This window comes from Ranitomeya variabilis, chromosome 1, assembly GCF_051348905.1.
Source record: "Ranitomeya variabilis isolate aRanVar5 chromosome 1, aRanVar5.hap1, whole genome shotgun sequence".
Lineage (NCBI taxonomy): Eukaryota > Metazoa > Chordata > Amphibia > Anura > Dendrobatidae > Ranitomeya > Ranitomeya variabilis.
This window is the reverse complement of record NC_135232.1, coordinates 1149172928-1149191690: the sequence shown is the minus strand read 5'-3', so window position 1 is coordinate 1149191690 and position 18763 is coordinate 1149172928. Positions and strand designations below refer to the sequence as shown.

General features: G+C 47.0%; 1 protein-coding gene across 3 annotated transcripts in view; it reads left to right on the top strand.

Moving 5' to 3' along the window:
• Positions 1 to 18763, top strand: part of DYSF (dysferlin) — a 441189-nt gene that overhangs the window by 190044 nt on the left and 232382 nt on the right. For all 3 annotated transcript variants that reach the window (XM_077280344.1, XM_077280346.1, XM_077280345.1), the window contains exon 23: positions 644 to 836. In XM_077280344.1, coding sequence (XP_077136459.1) covers positions 644 to 836 — 193 coding nt within the window. The remainder of the gene's footprint in view (positions 1 to 643; positions 837 to 18763) is intronic.

Genomic DNA, 18763 nt, shown 5'->3' with positions numbered 1-18763 from the left:
CATCCACAATGCTACAGCCTTTTATTAGATTGTTTTTGTGTCTCCTTTTTTATTGTATTTAAAAAACGGACTGTAACCAGTTCTGGCAGAATTACATTTTGATCTCTTGCATCTGAGCCACTCTGAACACCTCAAGAATATTACTGGCTTTTGCAGCAGCTGCTTGACACTAATTGCAGCCATTCGTTTCGCTTTCTACAGTAGTTTGTTCATCATGACAGCGCTCTAGTGTTACCCAATGTAATGAGTACACAGTGCCCCTATTTTGTAGCCCACAATCCTTTGGAAGGTGCTAATTATTGCGTAGACAATAGATTATCATTAAGTTAAGTCAGAATTAAAGATTATTTACAGGGGTATAATTTTTACTTAAATTCATGTACTTTGGGCCAAATAAAAGAATGTTTTGCCATTGGATTTTATTAAAAATGTTGCACTTTTTGCCTTCTATAGCCTCTTTGTAGCACTAAATATTGCCTGCTGCAGGTGGGTTAACTAAGAATCTGTCAGTGAGCTCAGCCTGCCAATAATAGCATTGATAAACCCTTCAGTGTATTCACCAGATAGGCAGATTGCAAGTTCATCAGCCAAATCAGTTCATGGGATTCCAGCTTTTGCATTTTCTGCTTCTCTTTACTGCCAGCTGTCCATTACCAGATGTCCCATCACTACCTGGAGCCACCCACCTGGACCTTTATATCTACCGGTTACGGAGGTCCAACCTGATCCAGATCGTCCAGTCGGCGCTGAAGGTCAAGCGCGAGGACTGTGAGCTGACGGAGGTGCTCGAGCAGGCGGAAGACTGGTTACTGAAACTGAAGTCTCTGTCCGAGGAGGTAATGGCTCATGTCGTGGAGAATGGCCTATTTAATAATGACCTTCAATGGTCCACCTTAAAGGGATATTCTAGTCCATTATTTATACAGTAAACCATAAAACATTCACCTAACAGCACTATTCACTTTAACTTCTTGCCACAATGTCTTCATTGATCCCTCTACATTACCTCTAAAGAAATCATCTCAAAGTGCTCATCCTTATGTGGGTCTATGTCTCACAGGAAGTAGGGGTGGGTCTATGTCTCACAGGAAGTAGGGGTGGGTCTATGTCTCACAGGAAGTAGGGGTGGGTCTGTCGGGGTCGTAACGACAATATACCCTCATTCACCAGTCATTCCAAATTAAACTATAAGCATGTGGTACCGGGTAAGAATGAGTCAGACAGGTAGCTGGTTCAATCTCAGTGCATGCTCATGTGACCATATGTGTCAGCCACGGTCAAAGCAACTGAACTTTATTTTCCAAATACACGGTACTAAAAAGGAATGCAATAGGCGGGGTTTAAGCAGTATACGTCTAGTGTTCAATCCCTTTCTGATTCGTCGGACGTCTTCTGGTGGATTCCTCCTCTTCTTTCTGTTTCCAAGTTTCGATTTCAGAAGAAATGAAACTTTAACCTTTCAGATTCTAAACTAAAGTGAAGAATGAACACTGGCAGCCATCTTTAATACAGTTACCGTATTTTCCGGCGTACAAGACGACTTTTTAACCCCTGAAAATCTTCTTAAAAGTCGGGGGTCGTCTTGTACGCCGGGAATCGCCTTGTACGCCGGGTGTATATGGTGGGTGGGGGGGGGAGTGATCCTGATGACGACGAGGGGGCGTCTCACAGGAAAGTGAGTATCCCCCATTACCTTATCATAGCGCTGCAGCGTGGGGTCTCTGTGCTGGGAGCGGCGGCTGCTGTGCTGTGGTGCGGCGGCTCCTCTTCTGCAGTGTGGGGCCTCTGGTGCTGTGGGGCGGTGGCGGCGGCGGTGTATCTTCATGCAGTCGGGGCTCCTCCGGCATCTCAGCCTGGAAGCCCCGCCGGCAACTCCATCGGTACAATGCGCTGGCCTCCGGGAAAATGGCCGCTGCTTAGATTCAGATCTCGTGTCCCGAGATTTCGGGACGAGATCTGAATCTGAGCATGCGCAGCCCCCAGCGGCCGGGCCACCGCATCGCACCTATTGAGCTGCCTCCGGGAAAATGGCCGCTGCTCAGATTCAGATCTCGTCTCCCGAGATCTCGGGACGAGATCTGAATCTGAGCAGCGGCCATTTTCCCGGAGGCCACCTGACCGCATTGTACCGATGGAGTTGCCGGCGGGGCTTCCAGTCTTTGAGATGCCGGAGGAGCCCCGACTGCATGAAGATACGCCGCCGCCACCGCCCCACAGCACCAGAGGCCCCACACTGCAGAAGAGGAGCCGCCACAGCACAGCAGCAGCCGCTCCCAGCACAGAGACCCCACGCTGCAGCGCTATGATAAGGTAATGGGGGATACTCACTTTCTTGTGAGACGCCCCCTCGTCCTCATCAGGATCACTCCCCCCCCCCAAAAAGGCACATATTCACCGGCCCTATAAGACGACATACGGTGTATAAGAAGACCCCCAACTTTTAAGAAGATTTTATTTTTTAACTGGTAAAGTTGGGGGGTCGTCTTATACGCCCAGTCGTCTTATACGCCGGAAAATACGGTACATTTGCATTAGCAAGGGAAAACTTATTGTTTCACAGTATAAGTTATATAAAAGTACAAAAAGGTATATAAGAAAATATATTTTCACCTTGACAATCCCCCCTAAACACTAAGTTTTTCCCTTAAAGAAAGATCCTTTGAGACTGTCCATGTGATGGGAAAAGGGGAGGTGGATTTCTTCATCCAGACACCTCAGAAACTCTCCCCTAGCGAGAGGCATCCAGGCAGCTGAACCCTTCACTAACCTCACATGGAGTTCTCCCACTGTCCCTAAACTAAATCTCTTAGCATCATCTGAGAATGGGGGGTTTTGTCTACTCTCTTGAGAGGAATATACTTAGGGATCTCCCCCGGATCAGTACCATTGTACTCTGGTGGGTCTACTTCTTGATTGACGAAGGTGCCAGTCGGGATTGCTTTCACTAACTACCTAGGCCTGCCCAGGTGTACTTATACATCTATCATATTGTCATTATTTGTTTGTAAAATGAGAAAGGTTGGTTCTCAGGGTCAGCCAATTGTTTTTGCATAGCTAGCTAGTCAGAGGGCCTCCAGGGATAATACTCCTGTATCTGTCTTACCCTACCTGATGTGGTTGGTTCTCTGGTGGTGGGGGGCGACATGACATGCTGGTCTACAGCTCCTTCCCAAAAGGATTACTGTCAGCCTACTCCCAAAAGTTAATGTCCCCACTATCCACCAACCACAATCCTGTGTCAGCTTCCTATATCACTACATGTGATCTTGTCTGGACAATATTCAGTGTTAAGGCCCCGTCTCACATAGCGAGATCGCTGCTGAGTCACAAGTTTTGTGACGCAACAGCGACCTCAGTAGCGATCTCGCTATGTGTGACACGTACCAGCGACCCGGCCCCTGCTGTGAGATCGCTGGTCGTGTCGGAATGGCCTGGACCTTTTTTTGGTCGTTGAGGCCCCGCTGACATCGCTGAATCGGTGTGTGTGACACCGATCCAGCGATGTCTTCACTGGTAACCAGGGTAAACATCGGGTTACTAAGCGCAGGGCCGCGCTTAGTAACCCGATGTTTACCCTGGTTACCAGCGTAAATGTAAAAAAAAAAAAAACAGTACATACTCACCATCTGTTGCCCGTCAGGTCCCTTGCCGTCTGCTTCCTGCTCTCACTGACTGACTGCCGGCCGTACAGTGAGAAGTGAGAGCACAGCAGTGACGTCACCGCTGCGCTCTGCTCTCAGTGTACGGCGGCTCAGTCAGAGCGGGAAGCAGACGGCAAGGGACCTGACAGGCAACAGATGGTGAGTATGTACTGTTTGTTTTTTTTGGTAACCAGGGTAAACATCGGGTTACTAAGCGCGGCCCTGCGCTTAGTAACCCGATGTTTACCCTGGTTACCCGGGTGCTGCAGGGGGACTTCGGCATCGTTGAAGACAGTTTCAACGATGCCGAAGTCGTTCCCCTGATCGTTGGTCGCTGGAGAGAGCTGTCTGTGTGACAGCTCCCCAGCAACCACACAGCGACAAAACAGCGACGCTGCAGCGATCAGCATTGTTGTCTGTATCGCTGCAGCGTCGCTGTGTGTGACGGGGCCTTAATTCTCTTAGGTCGGGTTGGAGCACGGGTCATACAAGTGTTAGGGCCCAAGTCCTCAACTATATCCTGAAAGGCATCACAGCTATAATTAACAAATCTTTGTTCACTGTAATATATATTATTGATGCATTCAACATTTTTATTAATCTGCATCTGTGGTACTATAGAAGCAAAGCCGGCATAAATCTGGTTCTGGGCTTTAAACTGGTCAGGCACCCCCCTTGGCACTCCAATGGCATTAATATATATCAGTGGATCTTCTTCATAACTCATGTGGAGCTGATCAAGGCTTCTCCTCTTTCTGGTAGGTTCATCAGGTGTCTTTGGATCCCAAGGTAAAATCTTGAACTGCATAGCTAGTTTAACAAGGGTGCATTGACCTGTCCAGGCATTAGGCAACCTAGGACGGAGCTTACCATCTCCACATAACCAATAAATGTCGTACATATAATGTGTATGTTTAATTAGCAAGTCAGTATCTAGAGAACTGTTCTCTTTGCAGAAACCTGTCTCGAAGATCCCTACTGGTGTACCTGTGGTGTCGTGGGAATTATAGCAGGTGTAATTGTCAGCTAATACTGTTACTTCTCCTGGGACCTTTAGTCTGGGTTCCTTATGAATCAGTGGGACATAATCTGGGCAGTCAGTGGGCTTCAGACCTTTCAACAGATTCATGACACAGGCAGTGGTGTTGTCATCAGGAAAAAGCAATGCATGTGTGTAGAGATGTGTATTCGCAGCAGCACAAGCAATACATCCTACAGAGATATTCTGGACTCTTACATTGTATCTCACCCATTCTAACCATAGGTTTTTCCTTAGGACTGTTTGTGTTTCTATGGAGAAAACCTCTTGCCAACTGAGACCTGGAATGGGGATCACTTCATTAACTACATTTTGCAAACGCTCACCTGGGCCTGCTTTAGCTGTACTGGTAACAGGGGTCATGGTTGGTCTGAAGCTAATATCTTGGAGCTGTATATGGCCTAAATTCCCATAGTATCCACCATTAAATACATAATGATAATGCCTTCTCAGTACAAACGTCTGCAGATCAGCAGATTGGGGGCTTTCAAGATTTAGGAGGAGGGGGTGACAACTTTTACCCCATTTACAGCCTCTAGGTGGTTGCAGAAGGGCTGTTAGATGCATTCTCTCACAAAGACTCCTACCCGTCCCATCCTTGGAGAACATGGCTTCACTAGGTTTATATCCCCAATCATCTCCCGTATTCCAGGCAGCATCTGACCAATAATATATATATGTTATTGTTGTCATCTCTGGTAACACATATATAAAACTGGATGATTCCCTCTACCACCTGTTGAGTCTCGAGGCACTTGACTACATCACAGAAATCAAATCGCCAGATATTCACCAGGGCTGTCAGGTTTACCCAGAGTATAGTGGGACCTTAGTATTTTCATTTACATTAAGGGCCGAAGAGGTAGGGGCGAGGATGGCCCCCAGTCCCAAGGTCAAAAACAACAGCAACATTTCCCTTCAGTCACTTCTGTGACTAAACACTGGTTCGGTCTCTTTTACAGTGTGAGGCGTGGATCCAGGTGCTCTTTCCTTCAAGTTTTACTGCAGTGGGGGTGACCAGGATCACCGTGTGGGGTCCTTCAAATCTCGGCTGGAGACAATCTCTGCGCACAAACTTTTTCACATACACCAGGTCTCCTGGCACAAAGGGATGGTGTCCAAGAACCTTGTCTGGGTCTGGAAGAGAACTGAAGACAGTTAAATGCACTTTGGCAAGGTGTCCATGTAAGGCCTGCACATAGCTAGTCAAGTCCTGGTACTTGAGCTGCAACTGTTGTGGAAAGAAACATTCAAGACTGGGGCTCCTGCCAAACAGAATCTCATACGGTGACAGTCCTGTCTTCCTGTTTGGGGTATATCTTACTGAAAACAAAGCTAGAGGAAAGCATTCTGTCCATGGTTTACCAGTCTCTGTCATTGCCTTCTGGACTTTAGGCTTAAGAGTTCCATTTAGTCTCTCCACTCTTCCACTACTCTGCGGATGGTATGGAGTATGCAATGCTTGACTTACTCCCAGTGCTACCATTACCTCTGACATGATCTCTCCAGTAAAATGGGAACCCCGATCGCTTTCAATGACTTCAGGAACTCCATACCTGCATATGATCTCAGCCATCAGTTTCTTCACCGTTGTCTTAGCCGTAGCTTTGGCAACTGGGTAGGCTTCTGGCCAACCTGAAAATAAATCAATGCAGACCAACACATACTCATACGTCCCTACCCTGGGTAACTGAATATAATCAATCTGCAGTCTCTAGAATTGGTAAAGGGGCCGGGGAGTGTGTTTGGATGGGGTTTTCACTGTCCTACTCTGATTATGTGTGGCACATATCATGCAGCTCTGTACCTGCCTTTCTGCGCAGGTGGAAAACCCCGGGGGCAATCCATTGTTTCTGTAGGGTGTCACACATGGCCGTCTTCGAGTGGTGCACATTCCCGTGCAGAACCTGTGCCATCATTGGGTACAGTACCTGTGGTAGGCAGACCTTTTCACCCCTCCCCCATAGTCCAGTGACGGTATCAGAGCAAGCCCCTATCTTTTGCCACCTATCTTTCTCCTCCTTACTTGCCTGTTCTTGTAACCGGGCTAAGATGTCTTTTGACACAAGTGGAGATGGTGGGGTGTCTAGGTGATGTACTTGAGAGGCTACAGGAGTGCTTGCTGCTTTCTTGGCAGCCTGGTCTGCCAGTGCGTTACCCTTTGTCCGTTCATCAGTGCCTTTGGTAGGTGCCTTTACCTTTATGATGCCTGCTTGGGTGGGAAGCTGTAGTGCATTCATAAGTTGCTGGACTGCCTCAGCATGTTTAATGGGGTGGCCATTTGCTGTCAGGAAAGCCCTGGCTCTCTAGATAGGCCCATAATCGTGTGCAATGCCAAAAGCATACCTGGAATCAGTGTAGATATTTACAGTCTTACCTTCTGCTAGTTTGCTCTGCTTCTTGTGCACACATATGAGCTGGCATTGACTCTGCCTTGATTACCTCATGTTCTGAGACCACAGCATATCTGGTACAGTAGCATCCTTGGTCATCTTGGTGACGGGATCCATCTACAAAAAGCTCAGAATCAGCATTAGAATGGGCACACTAGAGACAGTAAGGAGGCCAGCCGTTTCCTAAGACATCAATTCTAGACAATCATATGGTTTGGAAACCTAATCTTGTTCCTCTGGATCCATTCTAGAAAGAAAAAGAGTCTCCTTTTTCATGTCACCTACTCCTCCCCCCTTTGGATCCATAGGAACTGGGAGAAAAATAGCGGGGTTTAGGACAGTGCACCTTTTCAAAGTCACATTAGTAAGCATGAGAATAGCACACTGAAGTCGCAGCTGTCTAGCCATGGACATGTGGCTAGATTGTACCTGGTCAGGGATACTATATACATTGTGTGGGGTATGGACCATCAGTGGGTAATCCAAAACAATCTCTGAAGATTTGTGTAGCAACAGCTGGACAGACAACACAGCCCAAACACATAAGGGATTTCCTCTTGCCACCGTATCCAGGCGGCCGCTGTAATAAGCAACAGATCTCTGTTTGTCTCCATAAAACTGAATCAGCACACCTGTAGCATGTCCTGCATAGGTGAGCTCTGTCTGCAAGGCAGTCTGCAATACTGTACGGCAGTGCTCGGGTGTCTTGTAATCATATACGGGGCCTGCAGTGTGTAACACCATATCACAGGGCAAATTCCCTCTTTGGGTGGACATAGCGTCTCCTGGATGCAAGGGGCCATAAGTGGCAAGGTAGGCCTGACACTCTTGGGCTATGACTGGGCCTCCCTTTTTAGCTATCTGTTGGGCCAAACCACCTCTATGTGACAGGGTAGAATTGGCTGGGTTCACTATGGCTCCCACCTGGTGGGTAAGTATGTCCCCATACCCCACTGAGAAAAGAACCTGGGATTCCTGAGGTGTGATGTAGTAGCGTGAATGACAGGGAAACCAAACTTCAGATTCCTGGAAAGTCTGGCCTTGTAAGTGTGAAGGTTTCACGGGAAGATGTAGGGGCCTTTCCGGGCTGGGGGGTCTGCCATTTACACCGATTAAAACAAGCTCTTGGTCTGAAAATTGACATAACGAAGCTGGGGAGGGAGTGAGATTCCCATACAGGGTTAAAAGCGTATTGGAATGTGAGGCTGGACTTGCCTGTAAGGTGGGGGGAGGGCAGAGGCTGAACTCTGTTACATAGAGATAAGGAACATAGCTGTGACCTGCAGCTGCAGTGGGGGCCAGTGAGTGAGCTGCTGATTTAACCCCTTTCCTTTCCTGCTGGGCTAAATTCTTTTGAAAACTCTTTACTATTTTCAATGCATCATCCGGAGTGGAAATCTCAATATCGGGTCTACTACAAAAAGGTATGAATGGGCTTTTTGTTAGAGTGAAAATCCCAGATCTTTAAATACTACCATAAGACGCCCATAGAACTTCTCGGCAGTCCAGGATATATATATATTGGTGCCTTGGCTTTAAGGGGCACAGGGCTTACAGTCAGGAGTAGAGTCTTAATTTCCTGGGGAGGGACCATATTATCTAACAGGGAGCCCCCCCCTGTTGATCTTCAATTTGCTATATATATAAGCAGGTAAATCTTTTACCAATCTTTCAATTACTTACAAGTTTTCCTCTAAGACTAGGCACAGGTCTATTTCACTTCCAATTTCATACAGTACTTATTGCTTTAAACATAAATCTCTCAGCGTGTACTAAACAAAGGACAGAGAAAACTTAGAATGCAATACATGGCCCCCCTGTCTCTAGCCCACAGCACCGAAGGGAGAAATTTCAAGCAGGTCGCGCAGGGGCTCACTCACCCCCTCCCATCCAGTAACACGGAGATAAGAAAAATCACTGCATTCCTCAGCGCAAGAGGGAGAAGCGAAGCCCAGCTCTTTGCCCCCCTTTCTCTAAGCTCGTAGCACAGATGAGGAAAGAGGAGAAATCTCACAGCGGTCCGCTCCCTCCTCCCCTCTCCTACACAGCACTGATAAAAGCTCCATATCTTCTACAAAGTAACAAATTACAGCAGTTTTCAGACTTAATTTCTACAAAACTTTCCTATGATCCTCCGTGGTCTGGGCGGAGCCCAAGGACGGTCCGTACGCACACACACGGCAGGTTTCCACCCAGGTTGGATTCTGCACAACACAAACAGGACACACCTACGCTTCTGGAGAGCTCGTCCCGCCATTACAGGGCGGTGGCTGGGACTGCATTTTCATCATCAGTGGCACGGCGGCCATTTTACAATCTGTAAGATCACAGTTCAAAGGCATTTTATAACCAAACACGGGTTCTACATTGTCTGATCCTTCCTCTCCATCAACCTATTTTCATCCTTCATTCTTCAAGCCTCGCGCAACTCGCAGAGGAGCTTGCGCTTGTTCTAACAATCCTTTATCTTTCAACATGCCTCGTTTGTTCTCTATGAGGTTATACCACATAGCCGGCTGCAATCTCCCTGACGAGGGCAATCCTACATGCTTATACAATCTCTCAACATTCCTGACTGCCTTCTTTCCCTCCCGTGACTCTACTATTGCCTTGACTTCCACAGCATCCTCATCTAACTTGTGGGGCACAGACTTCTTCTGCTTTAAGAGACGCAACATGACTCACAGAATACTGTGTCCTTCTGCAGTAGGCCACTGACAGCGATATCAACGCTGGTGTTCTACAATACGGAATCTCGCTCAACGTATTAGAAAAAGAGCCTCGCGCTCAATATAAGGGTCTATGTCTCTACAGGAAGTGAAGAGGGTCTATGTCTCTCTGCAGAAAGTAGGGGTGTTGTCTCCCTTCAGGAAGTGGGGTGGGGTTACGTCTCTACAGGATGTGGGGTGGGTCTACATTTCTTACAGCAAGTGGGGGTGGGTCTATGTCTCACAGGAAGTAGGGGTGGGCCTATGTCTCTACAGCAAGTGGGAGTGGGTCTATGTCTCACAGGAAGTAGGAGTGGGTCTTTGTTTCTCTATAGAAAGTGGTAGTGCGTCTATGTCTTACAGGATGTGGTGGTAGGTCTATGTTTCTCTACAGGAAGTGAGGGTGGGTCTATGTGTCTCCACAGGTAGTGGGGTGGGTCTTTCTCTAAAGGAAGTGGGGGTCGGTCTATGTTTCTCCACAGGAAGTGAGGGTGGGTCTGTTTCTAAAGGAAGTGATAGTGGGTCTATGTCTCTCTACAGGAATTTGGAGTTGGACTATGTCTTCTACAGTTAGTGGGTAGGTCTTTGTCTCTCCACAGGAAGTGAGGGTGGATCTATGTCTCTCCACGGTAAGTGGGGTTTGGTCTATGTCTCACCACAGGATGTGAGGGTGGGTCTATTTCTAAAGGAAGTGGTAGTGGGTCTATGTCTCTCTACAGGAATTTGGAGTTGGACTATGTCTTCTACAGTTAGTGGGTAGGTCTTTGTCTCTCCACAGTAAGTGGAGGTGGGTCTATGTCACCTACAAGAAGTCGGGAGGGTCTTTGTCTCTGTACAGAAAGTGGACATGTCTATGTTTCCTCAGGAAATGGGGAGGGTCTCTGTCTCTTTACAGGAAATATGGGTGGATCTTTGTCTCTACAGGAAATGGGAGTGTCTTTGTTTCTCTACAGGAAGTGTAGGTCGGTCATTGTCTCTTTTAGGATGTGGGGTGGGTCTTTAACTCTCTGAAAAGTGTAGGAAGTGGATACACGTGGGTTTGGGTCTTTGCCTCTCTATGATGTGGGAGTAGGTTTTTGTTTTTCTGTAGGATGTGAGGGTGGGTCTTCAGCTCTCTACTTGAAGTCTGGGTGTTTTTGTCTCTCGATAGTAGATTGGGGCTGGTCTCTGTCTCTATATTGGAAGTGAGGAGCAGCGCTGTCTCTGTACATGAAGAGGTGGCATGTCTTTATCTCCTCTCTCTGACTGCATACAGGCATAACGGAGATACAGGTTTTTAGTTCAGGTAGGATAATTATTGGACAATGGCAAGTGCAATGGAGGCTTAAAAGTTAAAGGAAAGGAAGTTCCAGCACCCGTAGTTCTTGTATAATGCTAAAGAAGAGAATTTGCTCAGTAAGAAATAGAGATTAGCAACTTTCAGACCAGGGTGATCGTGACAGTTCCTGGACATATGAGACCGGTATGTGCACTGAAAGCAGTTCTAACTTATTGTGGGAGATGAGGTTATCAGATTTTGACATAAAGGGCAGTTAAGCCATTAATATGCATTTAATAGCCAATTATGCAAATTACCAATATAGTTCAACTATGGAAGGTATCGCTTTTTTTGCTTGTACTCATCAGGGGACAGCATTTACTCTGTCGTCACATGATCAATGATGTGTATGGAGGGGGCTGGCTGACTGCTCATTTCTCCTTCGTCTCATTGGGGGACACAGGACTGTGGGTGTATGCTGCTGCCGCCAGGAGGCTGACTCTAAGCAAACATAAAAAAAGTCAGCTCCTCCTCCGCCGTATACACCCTGACACTGGCATCAGGCTAATCCAGTTCATGCTTAGTGTCTTTAGGAGGCACAATCTCTGTTTTTTCCCCCAGACCTTTTTTCTCTTTTTTTTTTACCATGAAGATGAGACAGGGGCGACGGACCCTTTTGAAGGGGTCCGATCTCCCCAAACTAACAACGGGCGAGCATGTGGAGTGTCGCCTCCACGTATCCTCTCCCGCAACGTGGGACAAGATGCCGGACTCAGCCCTGACCACCCTAAGGTATAGAAACCCTAGGCTGTACAGAGGCATACTGTATGACAGTCCGTGCGGCCCCCACTGCATCACCAATGCTAAGACTGCGGTGATGGAAGGAGGCGGATGGTCCCTCGTCTCGTCGCCTGAAGGGAAGATGGAGCTAGGGTGCCTGCACTGTCCTTTACCCAGCCCTCTCTCTAACCTGAGGCTGGAATCCATTGCAGGAGTAGGGGGCTCTTCCTGGCGCTTCCATGCGCACACCTCTCCCCCTGTATCGTCTGGCAGGTCCGGGTCGGCGGGGGAAATTCTGCTTTCGGTGGGTCTTCCGGCAGCCTCGCATCGGAAATTTAGTCCCCAGCTTTTGCTGGTACTAGGCCGCGGGTGAAATCCCCGCCTCTGGAGTGCGTCTGCTTCCGGTTCCGCCCCTTCAAGCAGAGCACGCTTTTTTGAAGATAGGTCTCAGAGGATCTGTTTCAGGAACCAGGGCCCCCAGTCTGGCAGCTCCTCTCTCGCTTTCTCTCGCACTCTCTACTGCTGCATCTAATCTAGATTAGGGGCAGACCCACCGTGTTTAGAAGGACTAAGACCCAAACGGTGTTTTATACCTCATGTTTTACCTGTCAGTCTGTTTTGCTGCATGCCCAGAGCAATCGGTTCTGTGAGGCCTGCGATTCCGAGGGCGCTTAGGAGCCCTCCCCTGCGACTGAGCCCAGTGTGTCAGATCCCCCGGAATGGGCCCTGGTTCTGTTGCAATCTGTGGTGTCGCTAACTAGAGCAATTGAGTCCCTTCAGGCCCCAGATAGGGGCAGGGAAAGTGGTTTGCCTGTCTTGGAGGAATCCTCCATCTCATAGGAACCTCTGGCCTGCAGGGGCCGCTCTCTCTCTAATCAGACGCTGGGGAAACGAACCCACACAGCGTCTTCTGGTCCGTTCGGTGCCTTGGCATCCATGAGTTCCATCTCTCGCTCTTCCTCGCCAGGAGAGGTTAGTGAACAAAACTCAGATTCCGATTCCGAAGGGCCCCTCAATTTAGAGGCACCTAATTACCTAATTACCAGGAGACAATCAACAGCCTCATTGAGGACGTCAACCAAACCCTGAGTATAGACGATTAATCCATCATGGCCTCGGGTCATAAGTTGTCATTTAAACGGACAAAACAGTCTCAGAGTATGTTGCACTTACCCAGAGTTTAAGGATATAGTGCAATGTCACAGGTAGCGACCAGACAAGCGGTTCTCTGGTCAGAGGGCCCTGAACACAGGATATCCTTTTGCTCCTGTACTCCGGAAGAAGTGGGCAGAACCTTCGGTGGATCCTCCCCCTGTCACGGTTGGCTTCTAAAACTTTGTTATCTCTCCCTAATGGTTCTTCTATTAACCCCTTTCTGTCATTGGACGTACTATTTCATCCATGTGGGGTGGGCCCTACTTCCCAAGGACGGAATAGTACGTCCAGCGCGATCAGCCGCGCTCACGGGGGGAGCGCGGCCGATCGCGGCCGGGTGTCAGCTGACTATCGCAGCTGACATCCGGCACTATGTGCCAGGAACGGTCACGGACCCCCGGCACATTAACCCCGGCACACTGCGATCAAACATGATCACAGTGTTCCGGCGGTACAGGGAAGCATCGCGCAGGGAGCGGGCTCCCAGCGTGCTTCCCTGAGACCCTCGGAGCAACGCGATATGATCGCGTTGCTCCGGGGGTCTCTTACCTCCTATCCCTGCAGGCCCCGGATCCAAAATGGCCGCGGGGCTGCATCCGGGTCCTGCAGGGACTACTTTCGGGTTCAGAGCAGGCACTGGTAAGCCTGCAGCGCTGTAGGTCAGATCGCTGATCTGACAGAGTGCTGTGCAAACTGTCAGATCAGCGATCTGTGATGTCCTCCCCTGGGACCAAGTAAATAAGTTTAAAAAAAAAATTCCACATGTGTAAAAAAAATTTTTTTAAAAATTCCTAAATAAAGAAAAAAAAAATATTATTCCCATAAATAAATTTCTTTATCTAAATTAAAAAAAACAATAAAAGTGCACATATGTAGTATCGCCGCGTCCGTAACGACCCAACCTATAAAACTGCCCCACTAGTTAACCCCTTCAGTGAACACCGTAAGAAAAAAAAAAAACGAGGCAAAAAACAACGCTTTATTATCATACCGCCGAACAAAAAGTGGAATAACACGCGATCAAAAAGACGGATATAAATAACCATGGTACCGCTGAAAATGTCATCTTGTCCCGCAAAAAACGAGCCGCCAAGCAGCATCATAAGAAAAAAAGTAAAAAAGTTATAGTCCTCAGAATAAAGCGATGCCAAAATAATTATTTTTTCTATAAAATAGCTTTTATCGTATAAAAGCGCCAAAACATAAAAAAATGATATAAATGAGGTATCGCTGTAATCGTACTGACCCGAAGAATAAAACTGCTTTATCAATTTTACCAAACGTGGAACGGTATAAACGCCTCCCCCAAAAGAAATTCATGAATAGCTGGTTTTTGGTCATTCTGCCTCACAAAAATCGGAATAAAAAGCGATCAGAAACTGTCACGTGTCCGAAAACGTCACCAATAAAAACGTCAACTCGTCCCACCAAAAACAAGACCTCACATGACTCTGTGGACCAGAATATGGAAAAATTATAGGTCTCAAAATGTGGAGACGCAAAAACGTTTTTGCTATAAAAAGCGTCTTTTAGTGTGTGACAGCTGCCAATCATAAAAATCCGCTATAAAAAACGCTATAAAAGTAAATCAAACCCCCCTTCATCACCCCCTTAGTTAAGGAAAAATAATAAAATAAAAAAAAATGTATTTCCATTTTCCCGTTAGGGTTAGGGCTAGGGTTAGGGTTAGGGCTATGGTTAGGGCTAGGGTTAGGGCTAGGGTTAGGGTTGGGGCTAGGGTTGGAGCTAAAGTTAGGGTTAGGGTTGGGGCTAAAGTTAGGGTTAGGGTTAGGGCTAAAGTTAGGGTTAGGGTTGGGGCTAAAGTTAGAGTTAGGGTTTGGATTACATTTACGGTTGGGATTAGGGTTGGGATTAGAGTTAGGGGTGTGTCAGGGTTAGGGGTGTGGTTAGGGTTACCGTTGGGATTAGGGTTAGGGGTGTGTTTGGATTAGGGTTTCAGGTAGAATTGGGGAGTTTCCACTGTTCAGGCATATCAGGGGCTCTCCAAACGCGACATGGCGTCCGATCTCAATTCCAGCCAATTCTGCGTTGAAAAAGTAAAACTGTGCTCCTTCCCTTCCGAGCTCTCCCGGGCGCCCAAACAGGGGTTTACCCCAACATATGGGGTATCAGCATACTCGGGACAAATTGGACAACAACTTTTGGGGTCCAAGTTCTCTTGTTATCCTTGGGAAAATAAAAATTTGGGGGGCGAAAAATCATTTTTGTGGGAAAAAAAAGGATTTTTTATTTTCACGGCTCTGCGTTGTAAACTGTAGTGAAACACTTGGGGGTTCAAAGTTCTCACAACACATCTAGATAAGTTCCTTGGGAGGTCTAGTTTTCACTGTGGGGTCACTTGTGGGGGGTTTGTACTCTTTGGGTACATCAGGGGCTCTGCAAATGCAACGTGATGCCTGCAGGCCAATCCATCTAAGTCTGCATTCCAAATGGCGCTCCTTCCCTTCCGAGCTCTGCCATGCGCCCAAACAGTGGTTCCCCCCCACATACGGGGTATCAGCATACTCAGGACAAATTGGACAACAATTTTTGGGGTCCAATTTCTCCTGTTACCCTTGGAAAAATACAAAACTGGGGGCTAAAAAATCATTTTTGTGAAAAAAAAAAGAATTTTTATTTTCACGGCTCTGCGTTATAAACTGTAGTGAAATACTTGGGGGTTCAAAGCTCTCAAAACAAATCTAGATAAGTTCCTTAGGGGGTCTACTTTCCAAAATGATGTCACTTGTGGGGGGTTTTAATGTTTAGGCACATCAGGGGCTCTCCAAACGCGACATGGTGTCCCATCTCAATTCCAGTCAATTTTGCATTGAAAAGTCAAACGGCGCTCCTTCCCTTCCGAGCTCTGCCATGTGCCTAAACAGTCGTTTACCCCCACATATGGGGTATCAGCGTACTCAGGACAAATTGCACAACAATTTTTGGGGTCCAATTTCTTCTCTTACCCTAGGGAAAATAAAAAATTGGGGGCGAAAAGATCATTTTTGTGAAAAAAATATGATTTTTTATTTTTGCGGCTCTGCATTATAAACTTCTGTGAAGCACTTGGTGAGTCAAAGTGCTCACCACACATCTAGATAAGTTCCTTAGGGGTCTACTTTCCAAAATGGTGTCACTTGTGGGGGGTTTCAATGTTTAGGCACATCAGGGGCTCTCCAAACGCAACATGGCGTCCCATCTCAATTCAAGTCAATTTTGCATTGAAAAGTAAAATTGCGCTCCTTTCCTTCCGAGCTCTGCCATGCGCCCAAACAGTGGTTTACCCCCATATATGGAGTATCAGCGTACTCAGGACAAATTGTACAACAACGTTTGGGGTCCATTTTCTCCTGTTACCCTTGGTAAAATAAAACAAATTGGAGTTGAAATAAATTTTGTGTGAAAAAAAGTTAAATGTTCATTTTTATTTAAACATTCCAAAAATTCCTGTGAAACACCTGAAGGGTTAATAAACTTCTTGAATGTGGTTTTGAGCACCTTGAGGGGTGCAGTTTTTAGAATGGCGTCACACTTGGGTATTTTCTATCATATAGACCCCTCAAAATGACTTCAAATGAGATGTGGTCCCTAAAAAAAATGGTGTTGTAAGGCTACGTTCACACTAGCGTTGTGCGCCGCTGCGTCGGCGACGCAACGCACAACGCACGCAAAAACGCGGCAAAACGCACGCAAAAACGCTGCGTTTTGCGACGCATGCGTCGGTTTTTGCCGAAAATCGGACGCAAGAAAAATGCAACTTGTTGCGTTTTCTTGGTCCGACGCTTGCGGCAAAAAAGACGCATGTGTGGCACAACGCAACAAAAAAAAACGCATGCGTCCCCCATGTTAAGTATAGGGGGCGCATGACGCATGCGTCGCCGCTGCGTCGCCGACGCAAATCCGACGCACATTAGCTTAACGCTAATGTGAACGTAGCCTAAAAATGAGAAATTTCTGATCAACTTTTAACCCTTATAACTCCCTAACAAAAAAAAATTTTGGTTCCAAAATTGTGCTGATGTAAAGTAGACATGTGGGAAATGTTACTTATTAAGTATTTTGCATGACATATCTCTGTGATTTAAGGGCATAAAAATTCAAAGTTGGAAAATTGCGAAATTTTCTAAATTTTCGCCAAATTTCCATTTTTTTCACAAATAAACGCAAGTTATATCGAATAAATTTTACCACTATCACGAAGTACAATATGTCACGAGAAAACAGTGTCAGAATCCCTAAGATCTGTTGAAGCGTTCCAGAGTTATAACCTCATAAAGGGACAGTGGTCAGAATTGTAAAAATTGGCCCGATCATTAACGTGCAATCCACCCTTGGGGGTAAAGGGGTTAAGGATCTAACTGAAAGACTCATTGAGAGCCTGGCTCGCTAAGTTTTTTAAGCTTCAGGTTCAGCCCTCTCTTGCGGCGACTTGGGTAGCTAGGACCATGATATCCTGGTCAGAATCATTAAATAGAGCCCTGCAGGATAAGGACCTGCCATCCAACGGGGCCGAAATTTCAAATCAGATCGCTCTAGTGGGAGACTTTTTGATTAATGCATCTTTGGATGCGGCGAACTGCGCAGCAATGGCTGCCACAAACGCAATTTCCATTAGGAGGGCTCTATGGTTGAGGACATGGCGGGCAGATTCAATCTCAAAAAAGTCCCTTACTTCTTTGCCCTATCAGAGTGGCTGATTATTCTGCGAAAAATTAGATCAACTAATTTCTGATGCCACAGGGGGAAAGAGCAACTTCCTTCCGCAGCAAAGGATTCAGCAGCCATTTCGTCAACATTTTCAGGCACAGTTTTGGTCCTTTCGAAACCCGGGGTGGACTGCAGCGGCCTATCCCGTCAGTTCAGGTCGGCCTAATCAGAACAGGGATCATCAGATCTCATACAGAACCAACCCGTTGGGCAGGATTGTCCCACCAGCTAAGATCTAGAGGATCTAGGCCCTCCAGAATCTCATCCAAATGACTGGAGGCAGTCTCCGGTTGTCGCCAGCAAACTCTGGTTACGTCAAGTCTGGCTCGCCTTCATCACGACAGATGGGTAAGAGAGCTGGTGTCCTCAGGGCACAAGATAGAATTTATCATCTGCCCTCCGAGTAGATTTTTTTCTGTCTCGTCTTCCCACTTCAGAATTCCGGGCATGGGCCTTATTCAAGGCTGTCGAGTCTCTTCGGCTCAGCGGAGTTATCTTCCCCGTACCAGAGGATGAGAAGTTTCAAGGCTTCTATTCCAACTGGTTCATAGTCCTCAAACAGGACGGAGCGTATTGGTCCATTCTGGACCTGAAGCTTCTGAACAAGTTTTTCAGCATTCGTCATTTCCAAATGGAATCTCTTCGCTCGGTCATTGCTGCCATGGAAAAGGGAGAATATTTGGTGTCTATAGATATCCAAGACGCCTATCTTCACATCCCCATATTCCCTCCCTCATCAGAGGTTTCTTTATTTTTCCATCAGCAATCTGCATTTCCAGTTCACAGCCTTACCTTTCGGGATGGCCTCCGCCCCCCAAGGGTGTTCACAAAGGTCATGGCAGCCGTGGTGTCCATCCTGTATTCCCGGGGTATAGTCTTCTTGCCATATTTAGACGACCTCCTGGTCAAGGGTCCATCTTTTCGGACCTGCAAGGAAAGTGTCAGCATCACGCTAGATACTCTTGCTCGCCTGGGATGGCTGGTGAATTATAATATAATAATAATAATAATTTGTATTTATATAGCGCCAACATATTCCGCAGCGCTTTACAAATTATAGAGGGGACTTGTACAGACAATAG